Source organism: Miniopterus natalensis, chromosome 9, assembly GCF_054644295.1.
Source record: "Miniopterus natalensis isolate mMinNat1 chromosome 9, mMinNat1.hap1, whole genome shotgun sequence".
NCBI classification, from domain to species: Eukaryota; Metazoa; Chordata; class Mammalia; order Chiroptera; family Miniopteridae; genus Miniopterus; species Miniopterus natalensis.
The window spans coordinates 13,020,797-13,036,388 of NC_142089.1; the positions used below are offsets into that span (position 1 = coordinate 13,020,797).

A 15,592-nucleotide genomic window follows, 5' to 3' on the forward strand; every position below is an offset into this window, starting at 1 on the left:
ATGAAACTGGCCTGGAATGGGGCGAGGAGAGTTAGGCTCCTGGAGAAGCTTGTGTCCAGCTTGAGCCCTGGATCTCCGGGAGGTCCCCCTGCATTAACTCCCGCACCCTGACTGTCCCGCCCTGCCCTGCAGAGCTCTGCGTACACACACTCACTGGCACACACGCTCTTGCACATGATGTACTCCAGCATCTCCCGGTCCGGAGTTCTCATCGCATCTCTTGCTCCAGCCATGGCAGGGGCCCAGTGCCCCTGCTTCCTTCCTCTGGTTCTCTCAGCAGCGCCCACCTGAGGCTGGGCTGTGTTCGCAGCACCGTTGGGTTGGGATTGGCCGCAGAGAATAAGAGGTTGGGTTGGGGGTGAAGAGAAAGCCCCAGGCCTGTCCTGCTGCCACTCAGGGCTCCCACTGCACAGTCAGGGCCAGGCCTCTGAAAAGAGAGTCCAGCTCTGTGGGCTGCTCCAGGTCTGAGGCCCGAGGGCCTGTGCTCTTGGCCTCAGTCTCGGACACTGGACCCTCGTCCTTGGAACACATGAGGGACTCCAGCAGGCCCCAGGGACTGGAAACCTGGTCCATGGGAGAACACGAGGGGGAAGGAGTCTCCAAAGGGAGGGACACCGGGTGGCCCTCAATCTGGACAGAGGAGAGGAGGGGCAGCTGGCCCTTCAGGTACCCCTGTGTCCCTGGCTCCCCCTTGTGCAGCACATTAGTGTCAGGTGCTCTGTCCATGTGGACACACAGGTGCTGGTGGAAGGATTTTGCTTCTTGGGGCTCCTCCATAGTCGTGGAGGCCATCCCCTGCAGAGAAAGGTCACCTGTGATGCAGCTGTCAGCTGGTGGCTCTTTCTGGAGCTGGCCCTTAGTCCTGAGGTGTTTGGAACTAGAGAGTGTCCCAGGAGGAGAGTCTTTGCCAGAGCCTTCCATGCACACTCCATAGGAAGGAGGCCAGCTGTCCGGACTGGCCTGAGGGGTGTAGGAAGAGATGGCCTGTGGGGTGTAGGATGGGGCTTTAGCTTTGGGGGTGACTTGAGGTGTGTAGGATGGGGGCCTGACCTCAGGGGCAGCCTGGGGGGCATAGGACAGCGGGGACGGTGTCTGCTGAGGTGGCATCCTGGAGGGTTGGAACACGATGTCCGACTGCTCAAGGTAGGTGATCTTAGATATGTTGTGCAGCGGTGGGGCTCCTGGGGGCTCCCTGGGCCCAGAGACCATGACTTGGGAGTACTGGCCAGGTTGGGCCAGGCTGCCGGGGCCGCTGAGGTCAAGGACAGGAATCAGGACGTGCTCCTGGATGAACCGCAGAGGCTGGAAGGTCAGTACACGCTGGATGTTCTGCACAGGGACAATGACAGCCACCATCAGGGCCCATTCTCAGCTCGCCGGGGGCGCCCAGGGTGAGTGAGGTCCTCCGGGGGGAGGCAGAGGTGTGGGGGAGGCCATCAAGGGCTTTTCATGATGCATATCCCACATGTCCCCTTTGCCTCCCAGAGATCCCTCTAAATGCCGGGGCTCTTGTGAGGGACAGGGCTACCAGCCCTGCAGTTGGGGGCCACTCCCAAGGTCTGGGTTATCCCAGGAAGAGGGATTTCGGCTGCAGTTTCTCCAGGAGGTATATGACTTAGGTTTGGGGTGGCCTTGGGCTATGCTCTAGAGGTGGGGACCCACATTACTGCTTTGGGGCCCCCCCAGACCTCTCCCCCACCCCCCGGCCCAGGCGGGGCTACTCACCAGGGAGTTGGGAGGCGGAGGAGGCTTGGTGACGTATCTGTAGCTCAGGTAGCAGAGCCCCGCGACCAGAAAGCCCATGGCGAACAGGAAGGCCCCTGAGAAGGAGTAGGTCCACGTCGGGTCTGCGTGAGCAAAGGGGCCAGAGCATGGGGGTGAGGCTGGTGCAGGGCTGGGCCCATCCCGAGTGTGGATGCGACACTCTCAGGGCTCCTCCCGCCCCAGGCCAGGCCAGGCCAGGCCAGGGAGCCTCTCCTACTCGAATGTTCGCCGGTCCAGCGAGAGCACAGGGAGAGGGCCCCTCACCATGACTAAATATTCAGAATTTGTCAGTCGCATTTTCACGCTGTAATGCAAATATGCTCTATGCTCCCACCTTGACAAACGCACTTTTCATAACAGCCTGGAAGGCCTGGTTCGAAGCCTGAGGTCTTGGACGCCTTGGGGAGCTGTGCTGACAAGTGGAGGTGCGGGAGAGCCTGCCATAGGCCCCTAGCCCACCTGGCTCCATCTCACAGTGCCAGGGGCCTGGAGCACAGATAAGGACCCCCCAGCCCACGTGGCCAAGCTCATCCATGCCCCCAACAGATAGCCAACTATGGGCCACCCTTTGTGCCGAGGGTCTGCACGGCAACAGAGTGTCTCCCTTCAGGAGAAAGGACTCAAGGGAGGGACCTGCCCAGAGTGGACACAGGCTTGGGGCACCTCTAGAGGGAACTTTGGGGTCTGAGGTACTCAGAGTGTGGTCTAGAAGGGGGATAGGTCACAGGCTCCAGGAGGACTTGTCCACTTGGACCTAAGGACTCTTCATCTTGTTGGGAGGGCCACAAGGCTCTTGTCTGGCACAGAGGACAGCCCTGCCTCCCTGGCAGGGGTGGGAACTGACAATGGGAAGGGCCTGTCCTCCCCACCCCCCTACCAAGGTAAAGGGCTGGGTATCGGGGAAGACCTTGCTCAGAAGGCAGCTGGGAGACACTGCTTTTTCTAAAAGGGACAGGAATGGATACTGAAGCCTTTAGCCGAGCCTTCTCCAGATGGTCCCCTGTCTCTGGGATGGGCACAGCCAGTTCTTGGCATGTCACACTTCCTGTCACCAACCCAAGTGGGACTGGTGAGGGGCTTGGTAAAGAAGAATTAAGTGGATTTTGTTGTTGTTGTTGTTAAAACTGGCAATTTGTATTACCCAGGGGTCTTGACTCTCCAAGTCACCCTCCTATTCCCAGCCCCCGTGTGGCTTCAGCTGGAGGCACTGCTCACCAGCTGCCAATGACCTTGGCAGTTGCTGTGAACGCTGTGGGCCGGGACCTCTGCTTCTAGCCCCCTCCTTGCCCTTCCCCCAGCCCCGTGGCCTCTCTGGGTCAGCTTCCCACCTCAGTGATACCCTGTCCCCTGTCACTCGATACCCCCAGCACGGCTCCAGGGAGAAGACATGACCTGAATGTCTCTACGTGACATAGCTAATGGAAAACCACTGCTCCTTGTACCAAGACAGGACAGGGACATGGAACATTCCCACATGCCATTTCACCCACGAGGAGGCAGGAAGAAATAATAGAAATTACACTAGAGTGTGGGGTATTAGATGTCTGGCTCAGCTCTGATATGCTGAGTGTCCTTCTCTCTGCTGTACAACCCTCTCTGGTCTACCATTTATTAATAACAGTAACGAGCAATTATTGAATTCTTAAAATGTGCCATGCACTGTGTGAGGTGCTCTACTTATGTTATCTTATCAAACACAAAGAGCCAGGGATGCTCCCTTCATATAAATAATGAAGCTGAGTCTCAGGGAGGTTAAGTGACTTGACCAAGGTCACACAGCAATTCGGTGGAAAATCCAGGATTGACATATATAACTCAAAAGCGCATCCTCATAGACCTGACATAAGGATGGCTTGGTTTCCTCATCTGTAAAAATTGGATGTGGGGTGAGATGACCCCTAGAGTACTGTCCAACATCAAGATCCTGGGATGTTGCTCTGTGACCCTCCCAGATATTCTGAGAGGTGGATAAAGTGGAGATTCTGGGCTCTGGGGATAGGACAGACCCCAGGATACTGGGTCAAGGGCAGGACATATCACTCTGAAGTGGCAGTAAGAGGAATAAATGTGCAGTAGAGGCAATTAGCTGTAAACAGAATTGCAAAAGGGTGGTTAGAGCTCAGCCTTCAGGATCAGATGAACCTAACTAGGTTTACTGACCAGCTGTGTGGTCACCTTCAAGTTGCTTACCCTCTCTGAGCCAGAGTTCCTCCTCTGTAAAATGGGGGTGAGACCACTCATCTTGCAGGATTGTTATAAAGATTAAATGGGATAATATAGGTAAAGCATTTAACACAGTGCTTGGCAACAGAGTAGGTATTTAATAAATGGTAAGAATTATCGTTAATACACTTTCTTTTCAAGGATAAGGTGCCTTCTCTATACCAGCAGGAAATAGCCAACAAGAAAGGTGATTTATATAAAAGCAGCTTCAGTCTTAGAAAAAAATGGTATCACATCATGAGCCAGATCATGAAAGAACAAGCCAACAAGCATGTTGTATAAAAGCAGGGTGGGGGAGGGGGGCCAGGAGTGGATGAGATTTGTCTAGTTTGGTACAGGGGAGGGGTCATGAGCCACCTATACGTGCCCAGCTTAGTGCCTGTAACACTGATTTCCTTCCTCTAGCTTTCCTCTTGCCAAGGTCTATTCTGGTCTCCTAGGTGGCCCTGTCCCCAGCAAGGGCATGTCCTGTGCACATGGCCAGCGCCGGCTGTTTCACCAGGCAATCTTCCCCTGAACATCAATGCACTGTGGTGGAGAAATCAGTCTCTTGTGGGCTCCTGGAGCAATGGATGAGCTGAGTTTCTGAACAAAACTGAGGCCTAGAACCTACCTGGTGATGATTCTCCAAGCCACAGTTTTACCCAGGGCCCACCCTTGCAGTCACCCCACCTCGGTTCATCAGAACAGAAATCACCTACTGACACCATTCATCTAAACGAGATGACTACGGGGGAGACTGGCTTTCCAAATCCATCCAGCCCACCATACTGCTTTCATTCTCTGAACATCTGTCTATGAAAATAAACGCTAATAAAAATATCACAGTGCTTATGATGAGAGTTGAGTTTCAGAGTGCCAGAGGACGGGAGTGTGGGACACCGTCTCGCTGAGCCAAGGACTCAAAGCTATTTCTATAGTAGCCCAAGGGTGTGACTGTGGTCTCCAGAATTAGACCCTGTTCTCTTTCTCACCACCTGTGTGACCTCAGGTAAGTTACTCAGCCACTCTGAACTGTCTCCTCATCTGTAAAATGAGGATGGTAATAGGATTGCGTTCAGTAGCGCCTGGTCCCTGGTTGGCGGAAATGCTAGTTGTCATTGCTGTTGTTATTATCTGACTCTGCAAGATACGGAGGGATTTTTTATCTTCTCTGCTCGCCCCCCTGCAGATTATCTCCCAGGATATCTCACCTGGGTTAATATTAAGGTGCAGTTGCTTTGCGGGGGTACACACTAAGCTTGCTAGAGAGAGGAAATCCGGACACAGGCTGGAGCGAGGAGATTAAACATGTGCTGTGATAACTCATAAGCGAACAGGTTTATGGACAAACAAAGATCGACTTTAATAATACGTTAATAACCCCTTCGTTGTTTTTCAGGGCACTGCCCAGCCTCACCTTGGTTACAGGGAGGAAAGCACACAGTCAAGGCTTCGATTCAGGAGTCCCCCCTCCCTCTGGCTTCAGCCAAACTTACCTGGCAGTGTCCTCACACGGCACACATAGGGGGCACTCTCTTTGGACCAGGTTGGAACAAAAATTGTGATGGTCCCAAGGAACTCCGTGTCGGGGGTCAGGCCAAAGAACTCGTATTCTCTCTGCTTTCCTCCAAGGTGCTGGATTTGACAGAGAACCCAGGGTGACTCCTCTTACACACCCTCCACGCGGAGCTCAAGCAAGCCTGCTCACACCCCTGCTGGGTTACGGCGCTTAGTGCAAGGACTCCACCAGCCCCCGAACCAAAACTGGGGGGTCAGTCTGCAGTGCTCCATTCCCGGTCCCCTGCCTTCTGCTTTACCCCCAGTCCAGGCAGTCACCAAGCTCCACGCACCCTCGCTTAGAACAGTGCCTGGTACATAGCAAGCGCTCAATAAACACTAGCTTCCGTCATTGCCACTGCCCCATCAACACCATCATATGCACCACGGCCACCATCACCATCACCACCACCCCCTCAGCCCCACCACCATCACCACTATCACCATCACCACTACCATGACCGCCACCACCACCACGAATTTATTGGAGGCTAGAGTAATCATGAATGTGTATGTGCTTGATAATAGAGTTGCGAATTCAAGGAGAAGTAGACAGTTCCACAGTCACAGCTGGAGGCTGTCACACTCCGAGCAGTTAAAAGGACAAGCAACTCCTCCCGAGTGGGGAAGGGCAGAGGAGGCCTGGCTAACACCCCTCGCCTCCTCCATCTAATTGTTATGTGTGGCTCACTCCACCGAACGACTGCCAGGTACACGTTCCCTTCAAGTGCACATGGAACATTCGCCGGGATAGGCCATGTGCTGAGCCATAGGACAAGTCTCCATGAATTTATAAGGACTGAAATTGCACAGAGTTTTTTCTGACCACAAACTGAATTAAATTATGAATTAATAACATTAAAATATTCAGTAAAACCTCAAATATTTACCCAAAAATAGTTGTGATAAGAACTCTCCCTGCTCAATAATCTCAAATTGCTCCCCCTGACTACTGAGATGATTCCTCCACCCGCCGTCCCGGACCTATGCAGCATGGCCCCAGCCTGTCTTCCTGGGCGTATCTCCCATGGTTCCTCTCCATCTATCAGTGGTTCTCAAACTTCAGTGTGGGCAAGAAGCACTTGGGTGCTCACTAAGATTCAGATCCTAGGGAGCAACTAGAGAATTCGATTAAATAGATTGGAAGGGGGAGCATTTTTTATTTTATTTTATTTTTTGGTTAATCTTCACCCGAGGATATTTTTTGCTTTGATGTTTAGAGAGAGTGAAAGGGAGGGAAAGGGGGGGGGCAGAGAGAGAGAGAGAAAAACATCGATGTGAGAGAGACACATTGATTGGTTGCCTCCTGCACATGCCCCAACTGAGGCCAGGGATCGAACCCGCAATCCTTCGGTACACAGGCTGACACTCTAACCATTGAGCAGCACTGGCCAGGGTGGAAGGGGGAGCATTTTAACAAATGCTGTAGGAGATTCGGATGCCCCTGGCTTGGGACCCTGTTTTGAGAAATTGTTCTGCATGGCCTCTTGCTCCAGGCAAACCGGGCAGTTTTGTGCTTTCCAATAACATCCTAAGTTTTTCTGCTCCTCTCTCTGATCACAGCGGGGCAGTGTAGGCCAGTGGGGACAATGTGGGCTTTGAACAGGGCTGGGTTTGAATCTTGACTAGGCTATTATTTGCTGAACAATCTTGAGCAAGTGACTTAACCTCTCTGAGCCCCTGTTTTCTCATTCAGAAAATAGAGGAGGTAATAGCACCTTCCACACAGGGCTTGGGTGAAGATTAAGTGATATCATAAACATACATTATCTGGGGCACCTCAGAAATCGGCATTGGCACCAGAAAGTTTTCTGTTTCAGAAATCTTTCCCAATTTCTCTGCACTGCCGTCTCCCCTCTCTCTTACTGGCCTCTGCTCTGCCTCACACAATACCCTTATTTCCTTCTACCTATACCTGTTCGAATTAATGTTTAAATTCCCTTCCTACCCACTACATAATAAACTCCTCGAGTGCAGAAACAGTCATTCAATGGAATTATTGATTAATTGCACATGCTGGGGGGAAGGAAATACCACATATTTTCTGAATACAAAAAGAAAGAACTTGTATATTGTTTGACAGTTCATGCCCTTGCTGTTCATCTTTTTCATTATTACTGATATTAAGACCCTGCTTGTATCCAGTTCCTACAAATAGTAGAGACCCAGCAAAAAGAACAGAGGTGGTAGCAATTGATTCCAGCATTTTCTGAAGTAGATATTAATAGAGGTTGTGCACCAGGATGTTGGAAGGCACTAGGCAAAAAATTATGAGAAACAATAAATATTGTGCAAAATAAAAGGTCAAATGCATTTGAGAGAAGTTTGCATTAAACAAATTGGAACTGGAGTCTTGGCTTTGCAGGACTTGTCAGGGACTTTAGCATGCTATTGTGTGTGTGACTCCACTAGGGAGAGGCTGTGGACATGCTTCGGGAAATGCTAACTTATATAACATATCTCCTTCCTACTTAAAGCAACGCAGATCTAGTTGAGAGGGGAATGGATTTCCCAGGCAGGGAAGGACCAGGGCGGCACGTACACTTGCCATTTATTTACCATTTGGTAGGTTTTGTTGACCTGGAGGTCTAAGCGGTAGAACAGGTCATGGAAGATGTCCTCCAGGGTTAGCCGGTGGCCATTCCCTGCGTGGAGGGGCGTGGAGGTGGGATGGACAGTCATCTGGATGGATCTCACCTTGGGGACACAGGTCACATCAGGTGGTTTGATGGTAGCTGGAACAAGGGAGAGAGAAAGGAAAAGAAAAAGATCAGAATTAGCCAGCAGCGGGAAGTGGCTGCTTCCCTACTCCTCCCACTCCAGGCCCAGCTCTGCTTCTCAACGCCTCAGTGAAACAAATAGATGAGAGGAGTTCTGCCAGCGACTGGTGTTTGGGTTTCAGGCTGGCAAAGGGGTGACCAAAAGTGAGTAGGAAGATCTCAGGGAGAGGGACACTGCCCCCCTAGGGGGTCGATTGTGCCCTTGGCCCAGCCCCCACATATCCTGGGCCCTTCACCTCACCTTGAGTCTGCCTGGATCACTTTTCCCCCTAGCCTATTGGCAATGACAGCTTTGGGGACTGATGACAGTTCAGTGACATATCCTAAGTAATGTTTGGGGTGCCCAATATTATTGATTCAGCCTTAATAGCTCAGGCCTAAGAGTTTAGTCTTTCTCCAGATGGAACTTTCTATTTTTATTGTTGTTATTGTTAATCCTCACACAAGGATATTTTTTCCATTAATTTTTAGAGAGAGTAGAAGGGAGGGAGGAGAGAGAAGCATCGATGTGAGAGACACATTGGTTGGTTGCCTCCTGCACGTGCCCCCACCAGGACCTGGGAAGGAACCTGTAACCCGGCTACGTGCCCTTGACGGGGAATCGAACCCGTGACCCTTCAGTGCTCTGGGCGATGCTCTAACCGTTGAACCACGCTGGCCAGGGCCAGATGGAACTTTCTAAATAACCAAATGACTTTGACTGGTTTACAGGCCCCTTTGGGAATTGGATGGATCCTACGGCTCTTCTCTCCTCCAAAATGTACACATACAAAAATCTTGCCCTCAGTTTCAGGGATTCATGAACCTCACTCCCCCTGAAGCTAATTAATAAAAAATGCTCAAGGATCCATTAACTTCCAAGATTAAAAACATCTGCGCCACAAGAACGGTCACTTCAGTGTTGTTTATAAAATTGAGAAACTGAGTTAAATGTCTTCAAAAGTGAGTTAGGGGCGTAAATCAGAGTACCTCTATAGCATGGATCATTTTTAGCAGTGAAGTAGCATGTTACGGAAAAATATTTAATGAGCGTGAGCAAATAAATGTGCAGGACACCACTGTATGAAAAACAAACAGCCGGGTTACAAAGAGTAGATACAGTTGCTAGCAATGGCAGCTACGCTGAAGTGTTCAGATTACGTGGGGCTACTTTTATTTTTCTCTGTGCATTTCTATATTTTCCTGAATTTCTACAATAAACATGTATTCATCGAATGAGACAAGAAAAAATCAAATAGCTTGTTTACTTTAATTTTTAATTTTCTTAAAAAAGACACACATGTGGTTGTCGAGTCAGTTAGTGAACGTCATCATCGGCTTCACTTGTGTGGGGAGTTTGGCAACAAATATTCCTTCCTTTCCCTCCGTTCCTTCCTCCCTCCCTCCCTTCCTTCCCTCCTCAGTGACGTATCGAGCATCTCCCATGTGCCAAGCACCACGCTAAGGGCTGGGGTACAGTGGATTCCACACCACCCACGCCCTCACGGAGCTCAGGTGTCAGCCGGGGAGGCGGAGGACAGCCAGGTAAGCAGACACTAGAACTGCAGGCTGGGATACGAGCTATGGAGACAACGCACAGCTGATGTGACAAAGAATACCAGGCGGTGACCTGGTAACATCAGGTTGGGGCCTGGGAGTGGGGACCCTCACTTAGGAGGTGATGTTGAAGCTGAGACCAGACTCAGGATTGGGAAAGAGCCCAAGTTCGGAGGCCTTGGTCGTAGTGGAGGGAAGATGAAGGGGGTCTGAACTGGGGAGTTTGGGGTGGAGGTGAGGGCGAACCACCACACTGGGGACCCTCTCCATCAGGACGCCTTCCCTAGGAGCCACATCCTGAACAGCACCCCCAGGCCGAAGGCAGAGCCCTCCTGGGCCGTCCTGGCCGCCCCTGTAATGAGGAGGCTCCTACTCACTGTGCTGCAGCGAGCTGAACCGGTCTGTCATCTTGGTGGCGGAGCGGCCTCCCGCGCTGGTGGCCGTGACCCGCGCGTAGTAGAGCTCGGAGACGCTGGCCGTCTCCAGGGTCAGGTTGCAGAATTTCTGGGTGATCCGCTGGCAGCCCTGCTTCGCCAGCCACTCGATCTCTCCGTACCTGCAGGCAAGGGAGGGGCCGGAGCACACCTTCAATGAGCAGGCCTGGTGTCAGGCCTGTGGTTTATTAATAATGATAACGATAGCTAATATTTATTCAGCAGGCCCTGTGTTCCAGGCCTTTTATGTGGATGATTTGTTAGTTCTCGCATTGATCCCCTGAGGCTCAGGCATTATCCTCTCTCCTTTTCAAATAAGGAAGCTGAGGCTTACAAGTAAATTATGCCCAGGTGCTTGAAGCATGCCTTCAGGGAGCCAGGGCTTGAACCCAGCCGGTCCGAAGCCACATTCTGGCCTCATCGTCACCATAACCCTTTGAGGCGGGCACTATTATCCCCACTTTACAGATGAAGGAACCGAGGCTCAGAGATGGGGAGTGACTTGCCGCAGGGTAAAGTGGCAGGACCAGATTTGCAGATTCCTGAGCGCATGCCAACCCTCCTTCTCTGCATGGGAACAGGGACACAGGCTGGATGGCGTGGGCACAACTTTGTGTTGATCTAATCTCACCAGTAATAATAACGATTTGCCAGGCACCGGTGCCAATGACTATCTTATTGACTCCACCTAACGACCTTATGATGAAGGCACGATCTCTATCCTTACTTTATGGACGGGGAAACTGAGGCTTGGTGTGGTTGCCCAATTGCCCCAGGTTATATAGTTGAGAGCTGGCGTTCAAGCCAGAGCCCATACTTCTAACAATTATTTCATGCTCCCTCTGCAAAAGAACCAAAGGAGCAGAGCTATATTGGGGGTATAACAGTAGTCGGGGTGGGGGTCCTGGGGCACCTGGAAGGGGGCATTTTCTTGGAAGGGTTGGTTTCAGAGCAGAGTCAGAAGAGGTCATGTTGGGAGGGAAGCCTACGTCTTATACTCGACACTGTAGACTGTGTCTGGGGCGCTGTCCAGCCCGCTGTCCCAAGTCAGGATGTTTTCGAAGTTGCTGGACTGGAATTTCACGTGCTGAAGGAGATCCGAGGCGTCCTCAGCAATGTGAGCTGCAGGGAGTGGGAGCAGGGTGAGCGGATGGGCTGGTGGACCCCGCCCCCAGCACAGACCGCCCAAGGAGGGGGTGAGACGGCGCACCCACCCGCTCAGCAGGGGCTGTGCTCACTGACCGTCGCTGCTCTCCTTCACTTAGCTTCCTTTTTATCAAGCTAAAATTCACATTCCATGAAAGTACCATTTAAAGCATATATTTCAGTGGGTTTTTAGTATATTCAAAAAATTGTGCAGCTATCACCACTCCTATCTAATGCCAGATCATTTCCCCCCCCCGAAAAGAAACCCTGTGCCCATTAGCCTCCCCTCCCCCGGCCTTAGACGGCCACTCATCTGCTTTCTGTCTCTGTGGATTTGCTTATTGGACTTTTCATGTCAAGAGAGTCATACAGTGTGTGGCCTTTGTGTCTGGCTCCTTTCACTTAGCAGAATGTCTTCAAGGTTCATCCACGTTGTAGCACGAATCAGTGCTTATTTCCTTTTTATGGCTGAATGATATGCCCTTGAATGGATATACCACATTTTGTTTATCCAGCCATCGGTTGATGGACGTGTGTGTTGTTTCCACTCCTTGGTTATTGTGAATGTGCCTGCTGCGAGCATTTATACACACGATCAAGGGGACATATGTCTTCAGTCCTCTTGCGTGTATAGCTAGAAGTGGAATAGCTGGGTCATATGGTAACTTTATATTTAAGTTTTTGAAGAACTGCCAAACTGTCTTCCAAAGTGGCTGCACCACCTTACATTCCCACCAGCAATGCCTGAGTGGTCCAATTAGCCCACATCCTTGCCAACACTGGTTGTCACCTCTCACTCACTTCTGAACACCATTGGAAGCCGGCGTCCTCCCATATAGTTTAGAGAAAGTCAACTAAGATGTCTAAGTAGCTTGCCCAAAGTCAGTAACCTCAATCATGGATGGAGCAGATGTTTGTAAGTCCCTGCCTCTCTGCCGGCCAGACCAGTCCCTGTGCACCCACTATGTGCCTTCTTAGGAAGGCAAAGGCTCTCCTTGAAGTCAGAACTGAACGGTGGCTTCTGGTGGGGTGGTAAGGTCAAGGGCTGGAGAGAGAGAGGTTGGGATTTGAGAGAAGGCCAGGGCCTGTCTGGGGTGGGCCTAGCCTCCCTTAGTGCAGGGTTAGGGTCTGCAGTGGGAAGATTGCTCATTGGGATCGGTATCCTGGGCTATCTGGGTTGAGGGGAGGCAGGGGGCTGAGGCTGGGACATGCTCGGGAGGCAATGGCCCCGGCTGGGCGGAGTCTGGCACCACTGCTCAGGAGGGAGCTGCAGCTGGCTCCCTGAAATGGAGCGGGTGGACCTGGTTGGGCCCCCTCTTTTAGGAGGTATCAGGGCTAGCAAGTTCTCCCCTCTCCTCCCACCCACTCGTTTCTTTTGCTCCTCAAATCCATCCTCCGTTCCTCGGCCCGTGTCCCTTCCACACTTCCCGGATGAAAGTCTGCATTGTGAAATCTGGGAAAACATGTGTTGCGGAGACTGACTGACTATATAGATCTTATAAAAGGAAGTTTGCACATTTTTATGAAAAAACGATTTTATGTCAACCAGATGGGAAGCTGAGGAAAACAAACGAACAAAAACAATTCACCGTGCTCTGGAATCAGCCTAAGAAAGCTGGGGTGAGGGAACCCGGGCTCCCTGAGTGACCTCACCGACTCTTAATCTCCTAGGGTCGGCTTCCCCGGTTCCCCTGTCTCAAAGGGCCAGGGGCCTCCGTGACTCCCAGCCAGAACGCCTGGGGGTCTGAAGGAACATGTCTTGGTGTCTCTTGAGGATGCATCTTCCTAGCTCATCTAAGGCCCAGTGTGTTGGGCCCGGTGTGGTGGCAGGTGGAGAAGAGACCAGAGGGGCCTGGGAAACACCGTGCGTCTAGTCAGCACCAGCCGGTGAAGCTCTGGCCCTTCGTGGGCTCATCCTGTACTTGAACCACAGGGCCCTGCACAGCCATCTCCCCTCTTCAGCAAAAGCTACGCTTTTACTTCCTGAGAAAGCTCTCTGGATTTCATTAAACTTCTCAGGGAGCAGATACAATCTAGTATCTCACTCATCTGCCTGAAATTTCTCCGTCATGATGAATCAAAACATCCCCCAGCCCCGGCGGGTGGCTCAGTTGGTTGGAGCATTGTCCTGTGCACCATGAAAGGTTGAGGGTTCCAGTCCGGGGCAGGGCATGTACCTAGGTTGCGGGTTTGATCCCTGGACGAGGCGCGTGTGGGAGGCAACCGATCAATGTTTCTCTCTCACATTAATCTTTCTCTCTTTCTCTCTCTCTCTCAAATTAATAAAAGCATATCCTTGGGTGAGAATTTTAAAAAAAAATCCACTGAATTGGATTTGAAAACTATGCACTTGGCCCTGTTTTAAAAGGGCCCGGGTGCTTTAGGACGTATTAATGAGGCAAACCTGGCCACGGTGGGAGGAAATACCTTCCAGATCTGTCAAGAAGGGTTAGAAGAGGCCCCCTTGGAGTGTGGAGAGAGGCAGGGGTTTGTCCACCACGTCCCAGCACGCAGCTCAGCCCCAGCAGAGGAGAAACTGAAACTGGTTGTCCTGGGCCAGGCAAGGTGCAGGGAGATGGGCCCGATCACTGGCTCCCAGGGGAGGTGGGGGCCACAGGGCCCTGGGCACTCACCAGCCAGGGATCCCGCAGCCAGGATGGTCAGTAGTGTCCTCATCGGGCCGCCGGGCGCAGAGCCCTCTTCTGGCCTCCACTCCGGGCCGACACTGAGCGAGCGCCGGGAAGGTTTGCCGCCTTGGCAGCTGACTCCACCCGGGCTCAGGGCGGGGAAAGCAGGAGAGGGTGGGACCCGAGCAGTGGGGAGCGGGTACAAAGGTGCCTGGTGTGGGTGCCTGGGAATTCCAGGTCCTGGGTGGGATCCAAGGGAGTTCCTTCTCTAGATGCAGAAAATAGCAATAGTGACATGACAGGCCAGCTTGTTTATCTGGTCCTGTGGCTGATTCATCCCAAGGCTCTTCGGTGGTTATCAGTGAACCGAGAGGCAGAAAAGGCAAAAAGAATCCATAGCACACGGCCTTATCAGAGAGCAATTTGGCACAGGGTATCGAAAGCCTGTAACAGGTGCCCTGGCTGGTTTTGCTCAGTGGTTAGAGCATCGGCCCTCCGACTGAAGGGAACCGGGTTCGATTCCAGCCAAGGGCATGTACCTCGGTTGCAGGCTCGATCCCCGGCCCCAGCCAGGGCACATGAGGGAAGCCACCAACTGATGTGTCTGTCTCACATCAATGTTCCTCTCTCTCTCTCCATTCCATTCTGAAAAAGCAATAGAAAAAAATATCCTCAGGTGAGGATTGAAAAAAAAAAAAAAGAAGAAGAAGCCTATAACACATACATGTTGCTCCAGAAATTCCATTCTCAGGGATTTACCTTGAGGAAAATCACTGGACCAGGGAGCAGAAAATGTATTCCAGAATGTTCCTTGTGCCAAGGGAAAAGCAATGATTCCTTGGCTTTGTTCTGGCAGGAGGAGGCATAGGGTGTCTGCTGTCCCTCCTGTGCCCCATATCAAAGCAGGTCCCCATGCTGGATGATGGGATGCGAATAGTCTCCCTCCTAGAGAGATTGCTGGGGTGAGAAGCCAGGGCACTCTCACCTTGAGCCTTTGGGGTCTGGAATCTGCTAAAGGTTGGGGGGGGGGGCAGATCTCAAACTTCAGTGACTCTATTGTGCTAAAGATGGGGGCAGAATTCATGAATGGGCCTTTAGTTTGGGACAATGAAGGTTCACCCGAGCTATCGTTCTACCAAGTGCTGTCTCCATAGGGATTAACGTGAAGTTCACTGGAATGGGGATTTAGGAAAGAATTTCCTCAATAGCTTAGGAAATATTTTCTCTTTCTCACTGGGAAAACTGAAGGGGCTTGGACTCTGGTTAGGGTAGACATGACCATAGCTCTCTGTCCCTGGGGAGAGTTTGGCTGACACAGCAGGCTGAGGCCAATAGCAGGAGAGCTGGCTCCTAAGCGAGGCTGTGATAACCAGGGACCTGTATTTAAGCTGTTCTTTCCTGTGTTGTAATTGTTTTCTATCAGCCCTCAGTCTTTGGTAAAGTTCGTTTGACAAAACAGCCAAATTTGAGCTGTGCTTTGGGAGAATTTAAGACTGGCCCGTGCCAGTCCTGTAATTACAGGACACTACATTTCCCAGACTCC

General features: G+C 51.6%; 1 protein-coding gene across 1 annotated transcript; it reads right to left on the bottom strand.

Annotated features, from left to right (window-relative positions):
* Positions 1 to 272: 272 nt before the first annotated feature.
* On the bottom strand, positions 273 to 14,098 carry IL22RA1 (interleukin 22 receptor subunit alpha 1). Its single transcript, XM_016219471.2, has 7 exons — positions 14,056 to 14,098; positions 11,266 to 11,398; positions 10,220 to 10,398; positions 8,086 to 8,261; positions 5,466 to 5,604; positions 1,726 to 1,847; positions 273 to 1,329 (listed from the first exon to the last, which is right to left on the bottom strand). Exons 1-7 carry the CDS (start codon positions 14,096 to 14,098, stop codon positions 394 to 396), a joined length of 1,728 nt encoding a protein of 575 aa, XP_016074957.2. The 3' UTR covers positions 273 to 393.
* Between the last annotated feature and the right edge of the window lie 1,494 nt (positions 14,099 to 15,592).

Coding starts and splice junctions, on each gene's coding strand:
- IL22RA1 (XM_016219471.2), bottom strand. CDS start 14,098: ATGAGGACACTACTGACCATCCTGGCTGCGGGATCCCTGGCTG. Junction 11,399..14,055: donor GGCTGCGGGATCCCTGGCTG/GTGAGTGCCCAG, acceptor CACTCCCTGCAG/CTCACATTGCTGAGGACGCC. Junction 5,605..8,085: donor TCAACAAAACCTACCAAATG/GTAAATAAATGG, acceptor TGTCAAATCCAG/CACCTTGGAGGAAAGCAGAG.